This window comes from Dermacentor albipictus, chromosome 1 (assembly GCF_038994185.2).
Source record: "Dermacentor albipictus isolate Rhodes 1998 colony chromosome 1, USDA_Dalb.pri_finalv2, whole genome shotgun sequence".
Taxonomy (NCBI): domain Eukaryota; kingdom Metazoa; phylum Arthropoda; class Arachnida; order Ixodida; family Ixodidae; genus Dermacentor; species Dermacentor albipictus.
The window spans coordinates 335,312,420-335,332,976 of record NC_091821.1 but is presented as its reverse complement, the minus strand read 5'-3'; the positions used below and the strand labels follow the sequence as shown (position 1 = coordinate 335,332,976).

General features: G+C 49.0%; 2 protein-coding genes across 4 annotated transcripts in view; one reads left to right on the top strand and one right to left on the bottom strand.

The window, feature by feature from the left end:
• The window catches only part of LOC135915039 ((3R)-3-hydroxyacyl-CoA dehydrogenase-like), a 153,661-nt gene that overhangs the window by 39,941 nt on the left and 93,163 nt on the right, over positions 1 to 20,557 (top strand). The gene's annotated exons all lie outside the window — the stretch shown is intronic.
• LOC135915038 (solute carrier family 23 member 2-like) overlaps positions 1 to 20,557 on the bottom strand; it is a 67,161-nt gene that overhangs the window by 17,494 nt on the left and 29,110 nt on the right. For both annotated transcript variants that reach the window (XM_065448011.2, XM_065448012.2), the window contains exons 2-4: positions 3,204 to 3,434; positions 2,750 to 2,923; positions 634 to 774 (exon numbers count right to left, since the gene is read on the bottom strand). In XM_065448011.2, coding sequence (XP_065304083.1) covers positions 634 to 774; positions 2,750 to 2,923; positions 3,204 to 3,434 — 546 coding nt within the window. The remainder of the gene's footprint in view (positions 1 to 633; positions 775 to 2,749; positions 2,924 to 3,203; positions 3,435 to 20,557) is intronic.

Genomic DNA, 20,557 nt, shown 5'->3' with positions numbered 1-20,557 from the left:
TAAAATGTCTTAGGTCTTTAAAAATACTGTTTCTCTAAGTGCAAAATTAAGCTAGCAGAGAACAGCTATTCAAAGAGTAAAGTGTCAATCAGTATCCATGACAATGTATAATTCATGATAATCTATAATAACAGCGCGAGAAACACGCAATGTCTGTCTTTGCTACGTTACGTCCTTCGTTTTACGCGCTGTTATTAGATGATTATGAATAACAACTTAGCCAGAATATACGCCCCAGTGACGTCTGCTTTATGTAAAACTAAAATAAATAAATAAATAAATAAATAAATAAATAAATAAATAAATAAATAAATAAACTGCTATTCAGATATTCAGTTTTTCTCACCGTCCCCATTAGGACGTATATAGGTGTTCCTTTTCACGCCAGTCTGCTTAAGACGTCGGCTTCCCTCTCAAATGGCAGTCACGTACAGAATACTTTACTTAGGACAACCTCGGAGCTTTCTCCGAAATAAATTATTTCTCTCTTCCCGTCTTTCTCACGCCACGATATCATCGCGACCCCTGAGCTTCCACAAGTCAAACGGCGCCAGCTGCCTGCGCGGACGGCGATCCCCCCCCCCCCCCCCCCCCCCCCAGTGTTGCGTCAGCTCCGGCCAGGGTTCGTCGTACCTCCAGCATCCGCGGTCGCCAGTCGCTGCCGATGGGCGACGCTTCGACGCCGGCCCCGTGCGACTCCGTGTGCGTCGGACACTTCCACTGCGGCAGCTGCAGGACGGCCAGGATGGGCACCAGGTGCGCGAACGTCGAGCCCTGCAGGCAATGCGCGGAGGACCTTCGTCAGGAGCACGCACACCGTTGTATATACCATGCAGAGGGTTATATAGAGCGAGCACCGTTTAGACTTGCACGATTCACTGACGCGCGCCGCCTGGTAAAAAAGAGAAAGAAGATGAGGCCCGCGATTGTACCGTGGCCGAAGAAGGTATGGAGCACGGTGAAGCTGCTGCGATTGCTGATGCGGGTCTACTTTCGGCGTTACGAAGAAAAAATAAAAGTCTTCAAAGAGTTTCCACAGCTACACGTTGGCCAGATAAGCAGATCGTACCACGAGCCGCCATACGCTCTGACCGTCATGCATGGTTGCAGCGCGCTGCGTTTCCTTAGAACGGACATATATATACTTTTTTTCTTTTTTCGATGCCTTACGGCGTTGAAAGAAACCTCAAAAAATCAACTTGTAAATATGAATGCAATCCTTAATCGTGCAGGAGGTCCAGCAAGGCTCTGTAGTTATGCAGTTGGAGGCGTTCTGACTCCGCTCGCTGAAGTCAGCGTGCCGGTGTCGCTGCGGAGACAAGACCGTCTGAGCGAGGGCTCGGGACGATGTATATGCACGCGCGTGTGCATCTAGCCAGGTGGTATTAGCCTCACCTTCCAGTTAATGTTTTTACTCCCAGAAGCATCACTCGCGCAGTGCGAGGTAGAACTAAGTGGAACGCCAACGACGACAAAAACGTTACCTGCGCGACGAGCAAGAGTGTTCAGTTAGTCATCAAATTAAACTGAATACATCTTGTTTATCATTCACTTTCGGGACCATATTCGCAGCATGGCTATCTCGTAACAGGAACCGGTCTCAGCATTTCTGGTAAGTGAGCATGAGTTTCTCAGCGTCTGGATTTAAACAGGGTAACAGCGCAAGGAACAGGACGAGCAGAAGGAAACGTTCCGTCCGTTTCCTTCTGTTCGTCCTGTTTTTTCTTGCGCTGCTACTCTATTTATCTTCAACATGTACCAACCGGCCAAGTCGGCGCTATTGTGTCTAGCTTTAGTTTCGTAATCACAAAATAGGCCTTAAAGTAAATGATGAAAAATATATGCAGTTTAATTTTAGTGACTAGCTAACTGAACATTCCTACTTGTCGCACAGATATGGGTTCTCTCTTCAATTAATTCACGAGAGGCGCAATTACGTTATCGTCCGCCTGTTATATGTAACAAAAGACAGATCTCTCACCACTTTCTCCCTTCCCCAAGATGTTGAGTCCATGACCATTATAAGCACCGCATCGTAAGGCACGCGACACGCCTTAACGCTCTAGTAAAAAAAAAAAGCATCGGCATAAGTATTGAACATCGACTCGATAACCTCGTGTGTAATGGCGAGTGCCTCATTCCTGCCTCCGCCTGAAACATGCCCTTGTGTACATCCGGCATCGACGGACTCTGCTTAAACTGCAGCTAGTTTTTTGATGAAGGCTTCCACCAATGTGTCGCTACATTTTCTTCTGTTTTATTAAGCTATAAACTAGTAGTTAAGGGTTGGACGAAAATTGCTCTGGTGATGAAGTTGCGCTCACTAATATGATGACGAAGTTGCGCTCATTGACGAGTCAAGATGAAAAAACAGGCCTTTCCTTCCCTTGTTCAGTGACCGCAATTTCTTCAGTATTAACTGGTGCAATGATTTATATATTTTTTCTTAATACTTGTCATCCAATATTATTTAATAACTAGGTGTGAAAAGGAGTAGCCAATTCGCCAGCATACAGCAACAATTGGACTCTCCTATTTTTATGCGCGCATCTGGGGATATCGATTGCGTTCAACGTTTTTAGATTGCATCATTTCTAGCCAGTAAGGAAACCATGAGCATAAAGCAAGCACAGTCTGAACCGGCGCCAAGGTAGCAGGCAATTAGTGTGTGTGTGTGTGTGTGAGAGAGAGAGAGAGAGAGAGAGAGAGAGGGGGGGGGGGTCGGAGAGAAGGGGGGAGGATCTCTCACCTGGATGACGGGCAGGCGCACGCCGAACGTTGCCTGCAGCAGCGTTCCCAGGCCGGAGACGAAAAGGATGGTGGAGATGAGCTGCGCGCGTGCCGGGTCGTCCTCGGCGATGCACAGGTAGGGCGCCAGCAGGAACGGGTAGCTCACCGTGCCGCCCATCATGGTCAGGTAGTGCTGCGCACACACGCATGCCACCATGGTCAAACGCATGCCACCAGTGTGGACTAAACGGTTCTCACGCCAACTCCCCCACCACGGCATGTATACGCCTCACTCAAACAGGCGGACGATGCCAGAGGTTCAAGTTTACGAGGGGAACGTATCTCACAAGTCGGAAACAGAGTTACTTTTATTTATTTACAAGAGATAATAAACACGGACAAATCTGGCGAACGCTGTTGTTCGCGTACTTCGCCATGAGACAGAGAGCTTCAACTGGGGTGGTATCGCGTACCTGGAATCCGAGCAGCAGACAGAGGTACCAGGGTGGAGTGTCGTTAACTCTGTAGAGGACGCCGTCGCCCTTGGTCTTCTCCTTGGGCTCGGGAGCGGCGACCAGCACCGAGGTGCCGTTCTGCTTGCCGTTACCCACGGGGGCGCCACCACCGACGAAGGTGGTGGTTCCGTTGGCAACGTTCGAGACGCCGCGTCCGTTGGGGAGCTGCGCCTTCGTCGGGATGGGCTCCTGCGCAGTCGTAAAAAGCGAACGTGCCTCTTTGAATATACACGACACATTTTTTTTTTTTGCGTAGTGTAATCAAGAGTCGCAGCACTGCCTAGGCCATGGAGCACACACCAATGTATACATCATACAACGGCGGTCAAAAATGGGGTTCGTGGAATAAACAACTAATCAAGACGCTCGCTCCAGCTGACTTGTCATTTACTGCGAACGCGGGATTTCCACTTTCCGTCTTTCTAGTTTCGTAGGCAACTGCTGGCACTTCGCGTCGGCTTTGGTTTATCGGTCAAGGAGCGCGGTGTTCTAGTTAAAGAGAGGCAAACAATTTGATGGAGATTGCAGACGATTCGGCGGCCCCCTCGCGATATACCGAGCGATAGGATGGGCAAACGATACTCTCCGCTGAAACCCTCTTTCGACCAGGACTAGCCAACCCGCGGACGTCCGCGTCCGCGCTGCCGGAAGCGGCACCGGCACACACCGCTTTGGCGGCCACGCCGACTCCTTTCCTTTCATCATCATCATCATCAGCCTGGTTACGCCCACTGCAGGGCAAAGGCCTCTCCCATACTTCTCCAACTACCCCAGTCATGTACTAATTGTGGCCATGTTGTCCCTGCAAACTTCTTAATCTCATCCGCCCACCTAACTTTCTGCCGCCTTTCCTTTCCTTTACGTGTCCGCCATCCATCGGAACTTTGCTCCATCTCGCCGCACTTACTTCTTTTACAGCTGGCCCCGCGAACTTGGCCTCGCGCGTGACAGTGACAAGAACTTTATTAAAGTGTCCTGAGGAACTTGATTGGAGGGAACCGAAGGCTCCCCGATCAAGTTGGTGGCACCGCCCAGGACGGGACAGGGAGATGGTGACTCCCCGCGACGTCGCGGGCCCTCTGGACGGCCTGTAGTTGGTTTGGGAAATCCGAGCAAGGCGTCCCACAGCAAGGCGTCCCACTTGGACTTGTTATGAAAGTCGGAGCCCGCGTTGTGCGGGCACAGCCAGAGCATGTGGTCGGAGGAGCAGCACGCGTTACTGCATTTGGAGCACGACTGCGGAAAGTTCTCACGCGTGTTCGGCCCACTTTTGATTGCTCTTATGAGGAACCTTTAGCTCGGGCCCAACTCCGACGCGGCCTATTCAAATACGCGTAAAACGCAAAAACGTTTTTCTGAGATAACCCCTGGACCGATTTTAATAAAATTTGTTGCATTTGAGAGAGAAAGTTAAATTCTAGTGACAGTTGGAAGCCGAATTTCGATTAAGGGCCCGAGTTTTGTTACAAGAATTTTCAAAAATACGGAAGTTTGAAAAAAAGTAAAAGCACGAAGTTTAAGAATTCATAGATCTATATCAAGAACAGAGATCGCGGTTCTGTGAACGGAATCCATTAGATCATTGAAAGCAGACACATTCGATATGTCATTTTACATCTTAGGTGAATTTTTTACGTTGTTTACAAGGGTTCTGCAAAAGCTATATTAAAATTTTATTAAATTTTTCGAGATTTCTGTGTAACATATAAATTTTGTCCGCTTTGTATGTGCTATTAGATGAATTTCACAAAATTGTATTGTCATTTTTTATTGATGACTTACAGAATTGTAAACTTGATAGCTTCGTTTTTTGAAAGCTTCCGATTTTTGTCAATTTTTTATAAAGAACTGACGACCTAACTAAAACATTCGAAACCAACAGTCTCTAGATTTTAAGTTTTTCTTTTAAATTCAACAAACCTCGTCAAATTTAGTGCAGTGGCTGCCGAGAAAAACGAATTCTCCTTTTACATGTATTTAGATAAGAGCGCCCGAGCTAAAGCTTCCTCTTAAACTCGAGTCGGGCTACCGTCTCGCTGCCTACCCGCCGTGGTTGCTCAGTGGCTATGGTGTTGGGCTGCTGAGCACGAGGTCGCGGGATCGAATCCCGGCCACGGCGGCCGCATCCCGATGGGGGCGAAATGCGAAAACACCCGTGTGCTTAGATTTAGGTGCACGTTAAAGAACCCCAGGTGGTCAAAATTTCCGGAGTCCTCCACTACGGCGTGCCTCATAATCAGAAAGTGGTTTTGGCACGTAAAACCCCAAATATTATTATTATTACCGTGTCGCTGCCGATAAGAAGTTATGACTATACGACATAGCACTCCGTACTTAAAATATACGCTCCTGCCCAAGGCGACATACTGTTTGTTGCGCGAAAATTTAAATAACTTGTTAACGAGAGACGTGACACTCTGTATACGCGCATTCCGCTCATTCTCCGGGCGAGGAGGAGTTTGCTGCATTCACGCTTATATTTTTAACTTGTCGTTCGCATAGCATTACCGCCGTAGCGTTCGTCCTTGCGCGGTGGAAAAACAGCGCAACTTTGTACGGACGAAGAAAGATTTTTCATTCAATACGTGTAGGCAACTCGCACGTGCATGTGCGGTTGTCCTGCGGATGTGCAATCGGCCGCGTTTCTGGGCTAGCACAGCCCACTGCCGCGACTAGGAGGTTCTCCTTGAACCGGCGCACAACAGTGGAGCGCTTCACAATTATCAGCACGCGGCGCTCTCAGTTGAAACGCGTAATGAACGCAAAGAAAGGGAGACCGGGCGGCGCACCGATTCGCTTTTATCTGCGTCGTTATCTATGCAGTCCTAATAATATGACTCAGACCAAGGTTGTCAGCGCCTGACGCGCCCTGTGTATTCTTCAACGCTGTCGCGTGGCGGAGAAAGAAAAGGAAAGGAAGAAAAAAACGGGCGAGTGTGGTACGTAAGATAGGAGGCGTGCAGATGTCCGGGTGACATCTTTGTAGAGCCACCGTGCCTTGAAGGTCTCGCTCTTACGCTGGCGCGCGCACAGCACCGTTCGTTCTCCTTCGTCCTTCTCACTGTTATGTTTCGCCGAGTAGCGAGCGAGGTGTCTGGATTGTTGCGCCGTGAAGCGGGCGGGAAAGCCCCAAGTGAGTCAAGGACGATCGCCGAGGAGGAGAACGCGCGCGCCGAGAACGTTTTCCGTTCGCGCCTACCTCGCTCGCTACGCTTCGTCGCTTGCGCCTCGGGCTGCACTTTGTTTCGTGGTTCCCGTTTCCTAAATGCCCCTGCTCACATTTTTCCTATTTTTATAGTGAGCTGATTCAAAGTTCATTCCGACATCTGGGATGCCCAGGGCCGTGGCCGAAGAGCCACGACACGGGCTTGACGAACTGTTCAGACCTCAGTTAATCTTCGTGGCGCCTTCCGCAGTCATCATCATCACCACATCATCATCATCATCATCGTCATCATCATCATCATCACCATCTTCGTCGTCGTCGCCATACTGTTGCGTTGGTAGAAGTCTCCAGAAAAAAAAAATGTGTCAAGTGTTGAGACCAAAAGAACTCTATCCACTTCCACTCGGGATTAGAGACAGGAGTCCGCTACCAACCAGCTGGATTACGGTCGCCATGTGCTGCAGTGGCTCAGTGGCCATGACATTCTGTTGCTGAGTGCGACGTCGCGGGTTCGATTCCCAACCGTAGTGACCGCGTTAAGGTGGAGCTGGAGCGTGAACACGCTCGTGCACCGCCGTGCTGTGGGTGCGCGCTAAAGGGCACCGGTGGTCCAAGTTAACCCGGAGCCCTCGACTACATTGTCGCTCATATCCCACTGTGCGCCTCGGTACGTTAAACCCCATAAATTATTTACTTAACCTTACTAATTTATTTTAATTTAATTAAGCTTCTCGTGGTATTAGGAAACGTTGTAATCGTGCCGTCATTGTCGTCGTTAGCCCCGTAATCGTCTTATTGCTGTCGAAACAACTGAACACTAAGACCGATATGCTTTTACAGGAGGGATTACTAGAGCATGAAATCACACAATTCAAGGTCTTCGGCGTCTCTTTCTGCTGTGTTGTCGCCATGAGCCGGAAATGCACCGGAACCTGCGTGCAACTCGTGCGCGAAATTTCCCGCTAAACTGCCCACGCCGAAGTGTTTTCCCGTCGAACTGAACAGTAACGTGTTTGGACCACCCGTTGCCGTTTTGTTGCAGCTCCGGCAGCCAACAGAAAGCATTTTTTCCGGGTAACGACGTCCGGTTCTTAAAGTGGCACCACGCGCTGTTGTCCTCCAAATCAGGAAGGGCACCTACTCTGTTGATTTGCTGCTAGAAGACATACATATACACTCATTCCATATAGAGCCCGAAACCATGGCCAAGTGACTTAATGCTATAATCCTGGTGCCCTACGGCACAGATTATTTACTCACTGTGGCAACAAATCTACGCAGAAAAGCAGAGAGATCAGCAGCATCAATTGCTTGTTCGCCGTATACTGTTTCTATTTAATACATACTTCCCGCACCATTCGAGAAAAAGAAAAAGATAAATGCTGCTTAAGTACGTAGAGCAAGTTTGCTACTGCTGACCTTGCTGTCATATAGCAAGTTCCGCAAACACTGGAATGCACTCAACTACCGTAGCTGCGCGCTTGATATATGCTACGCTTCACTCGGCTACAGAGCGGCCGGGTCTTATGTACCTTTGCTTAGGTGGGTGACGTGTACAATGAAAGCAAAATATCAATTATCACCAGAGACTCTGTACATACTAAATCAGGTGGCAGCTTCGTTGCATGGTGCATGTTTCCCGACACATTCGCCGTCCACTGAGGAAAGTGATCAGCCTAACCAAGCTAGCAAATTAGTAACTTTGAATTAATGTGGTACACCTCCCCTTGTTAAACGTCAGCAATAGACCATATGTGGTGTACCAAACAGCCGTTCAGATTCTTATCATCCTTTCACGGCACGTGTCCACTTATGAGTCAAAACAGTTCTTCGAACGGTGTCGACACTGAACGAGAAAAAGTCATTTCTGTCTCTTCTGCGCACACCTATGAGAATTTTGTTTTTCTCAGAGAAAAAAAAAAGAAACGAGAAGTTAGCGCTTATTCCAGTAAATATCGCTGCCAGAGACGACGAGTTTCAACCATCTTGCAGTTGCTCTTTCCTAGAGAACTCTCCCTGCCACACGTGTAGCCCCTGATATCGTATTCCGTTTTCGTCGCAACCGCCGTAGTCTAGGTTGTAGCAACCAGTGCTACGTGGAACCGACTTGAAACAGCTGGCTGACGAGATGCCGTTTATAGTTCGGTGGACAGGGCTGTTTTTTTTTTTTCGGAACCCGTAAAAGCCATCGACGGCAATCAACGGGGCAAGAACTGGCTTTCACACCATGGAAAAAAAGCCATGCTTGGGGCACGTAGAGTTTTATTTTCCATGCACAGCTGTGACCGGAGAGTGCGCGCAGGCGAGATAGAGAGAGATGGACAGGTACTGAGGTACGTAATCTAACTGTAAAACTGGTTGCACCTGGTTTGCTAGCTTGCATTAAAGGAAGGCCAAGGTCAATGAAAATGGAAAGGGAATAGAGGCATTCACTATGCATAGAGGCACTATGCATTCACTATGCAATAGAGGCATTCACTATGCATTCAAAGGTGCTAGTGGACATCTGTTTCGGATGCAGTTCTAGCCTGGGACGCCTGGGATCCCTGTATCTTAGCTCATGTCTATGCCCTGTCGTCCAGTTGGCTTACGGCCACGCGTGGAGACCATCTTTGGTCATCAGGAGAACTTGATTCGTGGTTATTAAAATGTACGTCACAGTGCGAACGGATTCGCCAGTAACGATCCGCGTTCAGGTACTGGCATCTATATTCTGCTTTAAGAACTGTCCTCATAAATGAGATTATTTCGCCTTCCGAAAGCGCGTGCACCGATAGAGTGCAGTATCGCCTCTTCGCAACATACCCGTCAACCGGACGGATTTTTGTCCCCGCTGCCGAAAACAGCGAAGTTGGCGCAGCTTCCGGTGACAGCGGAACAGAGCACGCGCTAAACATGCCATTAGACGGAACAAGTGCTTGCTTCGTTTTCAACAGAAACTGTGACAAAACAATCGAGCCCCAAAAGAGGTGCAGCAGAATAAGAAAAAGTTAAACAAAAGAAAAGAGAGTGGGAGGAGAGTGTGGCGCGTTTCCGTCGAGCGCCCACATCCTTCCTCGATGGCTTCTCTGCTTACTTTTCGGCGTAACTCAAACATGTAGGCGGATGCAGAGGAAAAGCCCGACACACACACAGCGCTGTGCGTTTGTCTTGCCCTACCTCTGCGTCCACGCACTATTGCGCTACACCGAAAAACCTTCGTCGTACGTCAAACTCAAATCTCAATACTGATCCACACTGTTTGCGGTCGGTTTCGTCTACTTCAAGTTGCTTTTATCTTTATTTCACTCTACAGACGCCTGCCTCAGTGGATTAATGAGGTTATCGCGTTCCGCTGCAAAGCATGAAGTCGAGGGGTCATTTGCCAGGATCAACCACATCCCGATGGGGGGCGGAATGCAAAAACGCTCGTGCAGCCTGCATAGGTACGAGTGCCCATAAATGACACCAGGTGGTGACAGTAATCCGGAGCCATTTACTATCACATCTATATGAGGTATTACCGTTAAAACCAATAAATGGATTCAAGCAAGCACCCAACAAACACGTCACAACAGGCCATTAGACACACAAAATATGCGGTGTTGGAGGCAAAGTGTGCTTGACGTGGGCTCTACATCCGCACAAGACTCGGAAAACACACCTGTCCCGAGTTCCAGAAAGTCAAGAAATTGCATTCAATTCCTATAACGACACGAAGTCTGCTTTGCTCTTATTTCTGCCGTAAGGTCGAGAATTTCGAAACGCACTGTTTTTTATCGCCTTCTATAGGGCTTCGTTTCGAATCCTCAGTGCGTTCTTTTCCGGTTTGGCCTCTGCCGGCGTGTGAGGGGAATTCGTGCGAACAGTAAATGCGAAACGAACGAGAAAGACGACAGAGGCACGGAGAAAAAAATATGTTGAGATAAAACAGAGAAAGAAGAAAACGAAGTCGGGCACTGACGGCTACTGAATGCAGATTTCCCGCGGCACTGCAAGCTGTGTCGAGAATGTGGCCAAGAGCGATGGAGAAACGGAGAGGTTAAACAAGCTCGAGTCACCCGGAACCAGCCATGTCTGCCGAGTATCGGTAGAAACGAATTATAGCGTTTCCTAAAATAATCACTAGACGGAACTCTGGCGCTGCGGTTACCGCCATGGGAATCATTAAAAAAATGCTGGGGTATTATGCGCCAAAACCATGATCTGATTATGAGACACACCATGCATAGTGGAGGACTCTGGGTTAATTTTGACCGTCTGTGGTTCTCTAACATGCATCCAATGCGTGGTACAGGGCATTTATTTTGCATTTTACCTCCATCGAAGTGCGGCTGCCGTGGTGGGATTTGATACCGCGATCTCGTGCTTAGCAGACGCTCTTGTGGCTTTGTTTAGTGCGCTTTGTCTGCTTTCATTGACCTGAATTTCAACGCAATCTACACATTTTTTAATGCAGATGCAGATAGATAATCGCTGCGAATGGAAGTTGTTCCGCCTGTCCATGCGTCCGTGGCGTAATAGCTTCAATGTCGGGCTTCTGTGCTAGATGTCTCGTGTTAGAATCATGCTGTCGGGTAAATTTAATAATGCTTATCTAATTACTTTTAACGCAGTAATTTCTTCAAAGTGATAAATTTACAAGACCGTTTAACTCTAGAAGGCTCTCAAGCAGATCACGGGCCTTATAACGTAAAACTATTGCAATATGTTTTTATTACAATCTCCTGACGTCAAATTTGCGTAACCGACGAAGCAAGCATCGACTGGTGACCCGCAGCGTTACCTGAACAGCCCACTCAAACGCTCTCCTAGTTTATAGGGGGTGCACTTTGCTTTCAAAATGTATAACATTGCTATATTGCGCGGTTTTTCGAATGTAATTAGCTGCCAGGAGGCGAGAAGCACGCTGAAGTGGAAAGGGGTTTCGATGGAGCCGAACCAGCGCAGTGAGAATAGATAACCGGATGAAGAGGGTGATGCCGGCGTCTGCACCGGTCCGCTACACCTTGCTTTGCTTGCGGTGGCTGGTCGAAAATCGCGGCGGCGTGCATCGGAAGGTCAAGAATGCGGCTAAAACGGATCCTCAGCAAAGAAGAGTTGGCAGAGTGCGGTCGTAAGCTAGACCAAAGTGGTAGAAAACGTTACACGGCCACACACAAGGTTTTATTATAAGCAAATAAGCCCATGCTTTTCAGCAGGTGCGAGTAGCCATTGCCTGAGCGATAGGCTTCCAATCCCCTTATCAAAAACCGACCCTGCAAGGAAGCTTCATATTGTGGCTAAAGATATATGACACACAAATACTGGTCTTCTCCCAACCTCCCGAAGTGTCATCTTCCTAGGCTTAAAGCTACAAGTGCCATCAAAAATTTCCCCCTCTGAGGCGACAGTATTGTGCCGCCTCTGGCTCGGGGTGGCATTTACGAAGGCCTGCTCGTTCCGCATTGGAATGGGGAATACGCTCATGTGCGATTCTTGCGGAACCACAGAAACGATTGAACATATCCTATGTATCTGTTCCCAATATGACGTTGAGCGCGAAGCTCTCCGGGCAGCACTGAACCAGCTGGACTCTAGACCATTTTCCGTAATGAAGATCCTTGGACCCTGGCCGTACGCTTCGATGGCACAGAAAGCCACGAAAGCGCTCTTGAAATACCTCAAGTCGACAGGTCTTGGGAAGCGTGTGTATACTTGGTGCCAACTTTCCACTATGCGCAAAACTGTGCTCTCCCCCCTCTCTCTTCATTCCCATTCCCTTCCCCCCAGTGCATGCGTAAACAAACCGGACGTGCGTCTGGTTAACTTGCCTGCCTTTCCTCTCTCTCTCTCTCTGAGCGATCGGCGGCAGCCATCTTTTATTCCTTTCGGAACGGGGCAGCCTGCGGCTATTCAGAAGAAAATTCAGTTTTGTTCGGCATATTAATGCATTTTTAACGCGTACACGTCACTTTGACGCGATGAGTTTACGGAGTTTTGTGACGTCGCGTGGCAGGCAGGTGAAATGGGCGCAGTCTTAAACTTTTGACCAGTAGGAGAGGGCTAATGGCGAAGAGTAGAATCAGAAATAACTAATTTCCTTTCGTTCGGTCCAATCATGCCTAATCGGTGTGTACGTCATATCAGATGGATAGCTATCGCGGTTTTCGTGACGTTGCGTGACAGAAAAGCGAAGTGGGGGTGGTCCAAAAAAAGGTTTTCACCAATCGCGGAGGGCTGATTGCAGAATTGGAACAGAAAAGTTTGCAATGGCTTTACGTTATAGCGCCATGCATCACCGCATGCAGAAGGGAGCCAGGACCTTCTCTCTCGATCCGCCATGGCAGTAAGCGGACAAAAGTTAACTTTCTTTTTAAAGCGTGAAAGTGTCACGTGCATTGATGATTCGATTACATTTTTTCATCAGGTCCACAAGGCCTGCAATGTGGTAATAACACGCGTGCGCTGACGCCATTTGTAGCCGTTATTGCATACATAAAACAATCACAGAAAGGAGAAAGAAAGCTAGCTAAACAAAGGGTGAAAAGCTCGAAGCTGGGTCTGCTGTGCACTAAATCATTTGCGTTAAACTGCCGTCGCCAGGCGACTTCCTCCTCTCACTGGGTTTTAACCTAACAGCGTGTAAATTAAGTCTAAATCTAAACAACTAAAAGTGCGTGAACTCGGTGAAAAGACGATCGGTGCACCTGAGTTTAAAAGGGAGATATCAATGGACAGAATACAACGTTCAACCGACTTGGTCAGTTTTAACACTGCCCCGAAGAGTACAATGAGCAATAAATCTTCTACTAAAACAAATGGCTGCGGTAATTGATCTGTTAAGCTTTCTAAGTGTTTAGTAGAAAAATGGGTATGCGGTGGAATATGCAGTGAACAAATGATGATGGTTTTATGCTACAGAATGGTGACGGTTACGGCCTCGAAAGATGTATCCAATTATACATTTCCGGTAGGATTACCGCCCTGCACGAGTATAGCCACTCCTCCTGACAAACGGCTGGAATATTTGCGGTCGCTTCGGACAACGGTGAATACTTTGAGAATTTGACTATTTTTCGGACCGAGATTCGTTTCCTGAAGACACACTGCAACTTGCGAAAAGGTGTTTATGACATATTTGATGTCACCTATATTGTGTATGAGACCTCTATAATTCCATTGTACAACGAAAGCCATGGTTGTAAAACGAAAAAAAAAAATCACCGCCTAAGTACTCCGTACAGATGGTTAACCAGCAAAGCGGAAACGTACGGCCCCGGTGTTTATCACTGGGTTATCCCGACGGTTTATTAGACGACAACTCGGTAGGCTGCCGGACCCTCGATACGCCGTTGCTGCTTGCGCTCGGCTGCATGAGCCTGCACACGCCGCGCGCCTTTCAGCGCATGCGCTCTAACGAAATCTTCGGCCACCCAATCCTCCAGGAGAGCGAACGCATGTACACTCCAGCAATGTGCAGTGGCAAGCCACTGCGCCATCGCGGTTTTGCGTCTGGCAGACTCCGAGGGTAGCGGTTTCTGTACAGTGGACGGAGACACCGTTGTGTGCATTTAAAAAAAAAAAAAAGAAAGCGATGTCCTTGAAAAGATCATTGTGTCTGCGATTAAGAGAACGCTGCCGACGCAGTAAATGGATTCTAAGCAGAATTGATCGCTAAAGTCTGCTGATTAATATTGACCTTTTTTCTTGCCTTTTGACAAAAGGACGTCGTCGGTGCTCTTTCTAGTGCCTCTAGCTTTCCACCAATATTATATAACTCCCCTCTGAGCCACTATACCACGCATAAATGCGGCCTTGATGGGCGTTTGATTTCATCCCTGTTATTTTCGTTTAAGCACAGATGTGCGCAGAAGGAGGTGCAGGCAAAGTAAGGATGGCGGCATAGCGCGGAGTGACGCTATGTCGCCACCCTTACTTGCACTATTGCACTTGCACTTGCGCCGTTGCACTTCCACTATCACATTCTTTTGATGGACTTCCCCGCGCAGTCTTATGCGCACTCTGCGTATATATTCGGAGGCAAGCGTGCCACACTGCCGCACACTCCGAGCACGGTTTGCGACATACTCTCGACTCCGACAATTCGAGAGTGGCGCAGGAACTTCGTGCTCTCTTGTTTTTATTTGTGCCTGTAAAAAAAAAAAGTCCTCTGTTATTACTAGAACATGTTTCACTTGTCGGAAAGAAACGCACAAGCGTTCTTATTCTTGCAGCGTTCACGCTTTGGCGAGCATCCGCGAACGCGGAAAGGGGCGCTTGATTGGCAGAGTGTACATTTGTCGTGACTGCCTGCTTGGCTGGCGAGGCGCGACGCCGGAATCCGGTTCCGTGGAACTGTGGCGTTGTACGTCATTGAAGTCGGCAACTGCGCCGCACTTGTCCTTTTCCACAGAGTACGCATCGTGCGACGACGTTGTCGTAGGCGTACCTTGCAGTTGTAGCCTGTATGAGTGCTAAGGAGAAACGCCCTAACAGCAAGGGGGGGGGGGGGGAGGCGCAGAGAAGAGAAAGGAAAGCACGTTGACGGCTTCCTCCACGGTGTGAAATATGGAAGGTAGGCGGATAGGCGTGCACCGTCAGAAATTGGCGGCCAGGATCCTGTGATTATACGACGCCTATATCTTTGTTGCCCAACGCCGCCTATTTCCACCCTATTTCATCACCTTCGTCGAACAATAACAGTTGCCGTGGGTAAAACCGATACATAAGAAGAAAAAAGTTATATCAGTGGCTTCGCGCAGCGAAAACGCTCAGAAGAGACAGTGTGGTTTACGTGACATAGAGCGGAAGAGGTCAGCCGAATGCCATAACTCGCTTATTGTGCAGCAGGAGGCAGCATTTACACGAGCTCGCAATTACGCGTACTAGGGCGTGCAAGAGTTGGTGCAATCCGGTGGTTATGCGCAGAATCCTCACCGCTCTTTCGCCGATGCCTTTCGCTCTTCGCCACATATATGTGCAGCTGGGGGCGGCAATGCAATGATCCGTGCAACAATGCATTTGCGCCTCTTACCAAAGTATGCTTATTAACTATGACGCAAGAAAAATATGGATCTAAGGATATTGCAATACGGCAATATGTAAAGCCATTATGCTGCGCTCTTCTTGGCCTTCGTCGTGACTTAGTTGCTATGGCTCTGTGCGGCTGAGCACGTGGTCGCAGATTTCTTGGCCTTTATCGGACTTATTTGTCAGTCAGTGGGTCGGTCAGCATTCATCTTGAAAGGAACGACAGTGAGCCTGCTCGCTTTGCCCAAGCCATATGGCCCAAAGACACCGCTGGTCCACCAGGCAATTTCAAGGCTGATAGATTCGAAGCAGCAGCACAGAGCTTGCGTGCTGCGTCCAAGGCACAGACGAAGGCTGCCCACTCGTATCGCGGCAGGTGTTGTGGCCGTGAAGCACGAAGGCAACACACTACATCAAAAATTGGCTTCACTTCCCCTGTTGTCATCCGAGAAGGAGAGAAGCTTATTCATTTTCCAAGGAAATATCTCCTGCAACACATCTTTCGCCTAATGGGAATCGGACACAACGCCAAATGCGCCCGCCTCTCGCCATACACGACGCTGTACAGAAGCGCAGTGGATTGGGCTCATCGCGTCTTTTATGCCAAGCTGTATACGACGCACTTCCACTCTCTTGACGGACGTCTTGATCCGGGACGACGAAGGTATGGGTATCAAAGATCAGACGTGGACGGGGGGATCTAATTGTTCAGTGGTATAGACGGCAAGTAATGGTAAACCTATCACGACTGTTTGCTGCAGAGGCTGACAGGCTGTAGCACTCACATAGACGGCAAGTAATGGTAAACCTGTCACGACTGTTTGCTGCAGAGGCTGACAGGCTGTAGCCCTCATGGGTCATCCGGGACGCTCCTAGACCCCCCCTCCCCCCCCCCCCTCGCAAGTTCCTAATGTAGGCGTCGACTCGCTCTCACTTGTCTCGGTGCCCGCGCGCGCCGATTATCATCGGACGGGGGCGCGCACTACACTGGCACTTTGCCGAAGTTGTACACGCAGTGACCAAGGCTACACCCAGTTAACGCACCGGCGTTGTATGTGTGTGCGTGTCCTTGGACGCAGCTCCGCGAGTGACTCGCGCTATGCCATCGGCGACGGCGCGCGATTTCTCTTGTCTCGCATTCACGCGAACACGCCCGTTGGCGGGAACCGCCTGCATCACTTGGCTCCTTGCCTTTTGTAGATTCTTCCCCACACCGTGCGTCTTGGAGGGCCGGGTATTCTTGGACTAACGGTCATGGCTATACCACGTGTCGCGCGGAGTTTTAGACGGGCGCCGTGTGTGGTGCTTTGATTAGGCGCCTCTTTTAATGGCCCGTCATGAAGAACGCATCCGGCTGTTTAGACATTGAGGTATAACAACAGCCTGCAAGGTAGCTTAGCGACAGCGTGCTTAGCACTTGTCACGAAAGTGAGACTCAAGCATGAGACCACGTCTAATGTCGAGCAATGAGGGAGTCTTATAGAAACACGTCTTCCTCAGGCTTTCGCAGCGTTTGAACGGTCTGAATTTTTTGTCTTTTAGTTCGAAAAATCGATAGGACCATTCGCCGGGAGCGGAGAAGTATCCTCCTTCCATACCTAGGCGGAAGAAAGCAATTGACTTGAGAAAACAAATTTGAATAATTTTTTTCTCATTACATCCCTCACCTCCGCATTCCCATTTCGTACCGTACAGGTTCCACGGACCAATGCAGCGACAGCGCAGCCAGCGCAGCTTTACGCATAGCTATTAGGCAGAAAAAAGCAGGCGGTGACGGGGGTGGTATTGTACATTTTCTTGGCAAACTTCACCTCGGTAGCACTGTTGCCGGCTGCATTTGCACCGCCCCACTCGCACTAGCCAACGTGAAAGTTTCGTTACAGAAGTGAGTAACATGGTATTGGGGATTGCGAATCAAACTAGGCATTTCACCATGCTGTGGCCTGTTGCCGATCCGCCACGCGCTATTGAAGAACACCATATACGACACTAAACTTCTCGGAGAACACAATTCGGCCCTGCGTTCTACAAGTTACAGCACTTAAGCCAGAATCCAATGTGTACCGTTGATCAGCATGAAAGTGGAATCGGACGACGAGCCCAAGGCGAGAGTGACAACGCGCTCCAAACTTCCGCGTTTCCACTAGCAGTCTCTATCCTTTTATTGGCACTGGCAGCGGTACTTGCAACGAGGTCTTAGTCGGCAAGGTGATAGGCCAAATCGTTTACTTTGCTGTGAAGGGTGGAGGCAGGCCCTTTGTTTGCCGCCGCCCTTGCGACCGCAAAATGAGCAAAGCAAAACAGACGGAAACTATATACGGCTGGGGGAGACTGAAGGGACCACCCATGGAACCACCTTATCTGTCTTCGCGTACGCCCGCCTGAAACAAAGACCGTCAGGCAGCGGCAGGCCATTGCTTTCCGCCCAACCTTCCGGCTATAGTGCCGGAAATGTTTAACTCGGCGTCGTTAGAAGAGTGCAGCGTAGTGGTAGTTACAGAGCCACAATTTGAGGCGATCCACGACCAAATCCGCCAAGCTGTCCGCGCACAAGGAAGGTTCGCAACTGGTTGGTTCTAGGCCTTCGGTCTCATTTCATCTCCTTTTTTGTATGATTCCATTGATACGCGCTCATTTCCGTTCATTAACTTAACAAGAATTGAGTGAAGAGAACGAAGGAAAACCTAAACGTATAATGGCCATACAAGAGTTGTATTAAATGATATTTTCATGTTGAATACGGTATAGGTCGATCAACCTCGGGTATAGTTGATAAGCGATATTCAATCGTGAGCAAAATTTTGGAGACTACGTGAGTACCGCGGGAAGAATGCTTTTATTATAGCAGCCTATAGTCACGAGCCGGGTCATGCGTCCTGAAATATACCAATGCACTGCATTCCTTCCATATACCACTTCCAGGCCGAACCCCCTCAAAAACAACAACAACAACTTCATTTTATTCGCCGTTGTCGCAGTCTTAGAACCTTCATTTTGTTCACCGTGGAACAAAGCAGAATGTTACCGGGCCGTCTCAGGTCAGATTGTTCCCTAGAAAAATGGATTCGGAATAAAAAATAATTTTGAGCTATTCGCTTCCCGGGTAACTGCGAGATAGGAAACAGCGGAGAGGGTTGAGAGGAGGTTGTCTAGAATTCTCATTATTAGCATTAATCAATTAAATTTTATGATGTCTCTTGGGATATACAGTAGCCGTCTTCGGCGATTAGGCGGCCTATCACAACGTTACCTCTCCACTGTTGCCGTCACCACTCGGACCTGCTGCCAGGCGTGGCCGTATTCCAGGTCGATCAACCTCAGGGACACTCATTTTTTTTCCGTTACATAACTTCCAGCGCGCAGCCTCGTTTGCGCCACGGGCGTCGTTTCGGTGCACTGGATAGGCATGCGACGTGAAAATAGCTCCAATGGGACGTGTCGCTTATCGTTCATCCCGTCCGATTCGGCCAACCAGCGTGTACTGAAAGCGATGACCCTGAAAGGCGATCGGTCACGAATTGCGCATGTTTGTCGCTGCTTACCTAACGAGCTGTTACAGCAACATTGTATAGGGACATCGACTATTTATGCCGACAATTATGTACACCGCAGGCTGAGCTCTTTTAACACTTTATTGGCACACACGCGTACCCCGCGGTTAAGCACCGTGGGACTCTCGCTGGCCAAAACATTTTCTCGAACTTAACCGGCGGCCAGCGAAACCCAAAGCCACGGCTTTTCAGAATGCTGCACGGTATTATTGAAACGAAGTGTCGGAGAAACGCGCCGGCGCGGAGTCCTTCGTGCGCCGGCACGCACGGTGTCGGAGCAAATGACCTTTCTGGCACGACGTCGTCCTTGAAGATCGGACGGGAGGAGGCAGACGAGTGCCCAAAGACGCGCCCGGCGGCAACGCTGGCGGCAAACAGTGGGCGGCTTCCGGCTCTGCGCAGGCTGCCAAGTACCGTTAGCGCTCGCGGTATTTAGCGACGGTCATCACCCGAATAGCGGCTTCTAGAGGAACGTACGTCCGCTATAGCGCGAGCGCAGTCTTGCGAGCATCCTCTGACCATGACTCTTGTTTTCCTCGATTCTCTGGCTATCCCTGAGGACACGTCGAGGTTAGTCGCCGCGTAGTCGCGGCGTCGCTGCTATAGTATAGAGCAGTGGCGTGTTGTTGACGTCGTAATTAGGACGTCAACAATGTATGTTCGCTCAGTGTCACGTGCTCAGGATATGCTCACGCTCATCCTAATTATAGGATGAGCGTTACACTGAGCGCATATCCGCTCACCGTCAAGTTGTCACCCCCCCCCCCCCGGGATTCGCAAAAAATAAATAAAAATAAATAAATTAAAATTTCGTCGAAGTCAACGCGTGCAGTATGAAATTGAAATCCGCAGCGAGTGCTAACATATATGCGACTTCCACGATGCGTCCTTGAATGCCGCGCTTGTTTGAGAAGATGCGGGAAAGAAAAAAAGGATCTTTTTCATGATTTCTGCGCTCAGAAAGCTGTTGCCACGAGCAGCACACCTGAGAACCTGAGAACACCTGAGCCTGCTAGACAGCAATGCCAGGGAACACTTACGCGGGCACCTCGTCGCCATACTTTGCACCGTTACTCGTCATCACTCTCCTCGTCATCATCATCATTGATGGACGCCTCACACTTCCTCTTCGGCCTCGGTTCCTCATGAAACTCTGGGTAGCGCTTTTCGTAAGATGCAATATCCTGCCAGAAAACAGGCTGGCGCCGTAGAATGCTCCATTCCTAATTTGTATACCGGCAATTCTGTGTTCGAACTTCAGCTTGACTAAAGTTTGCTGTGCTTTTTTGCCCTGTAACAGGCTGCCAAGAGCTTTTGATGATGTTTTTTTGAGATCGATGAAAACAGCTATAAACTGTGAGAGCTTTTGTGAAGGAAAGAAGGAAAGAGAAACGCAGAAGGTAGGGAGGTTAACAAGAATAACCTCCGGTTGGCTACCCTACACCGGGGGAGTGGGAAAGGAGAGCTTGTATGATTCCTACGCTCATGCCTATGCTGCCTACATACGTTCGTATGTCTGATCATCTGTAACCATTGTATGCAAACGTCACCAAATTTCTTAAAATCAACTTATCGTTTGAAGAAATCCATCGAACATATTTTAG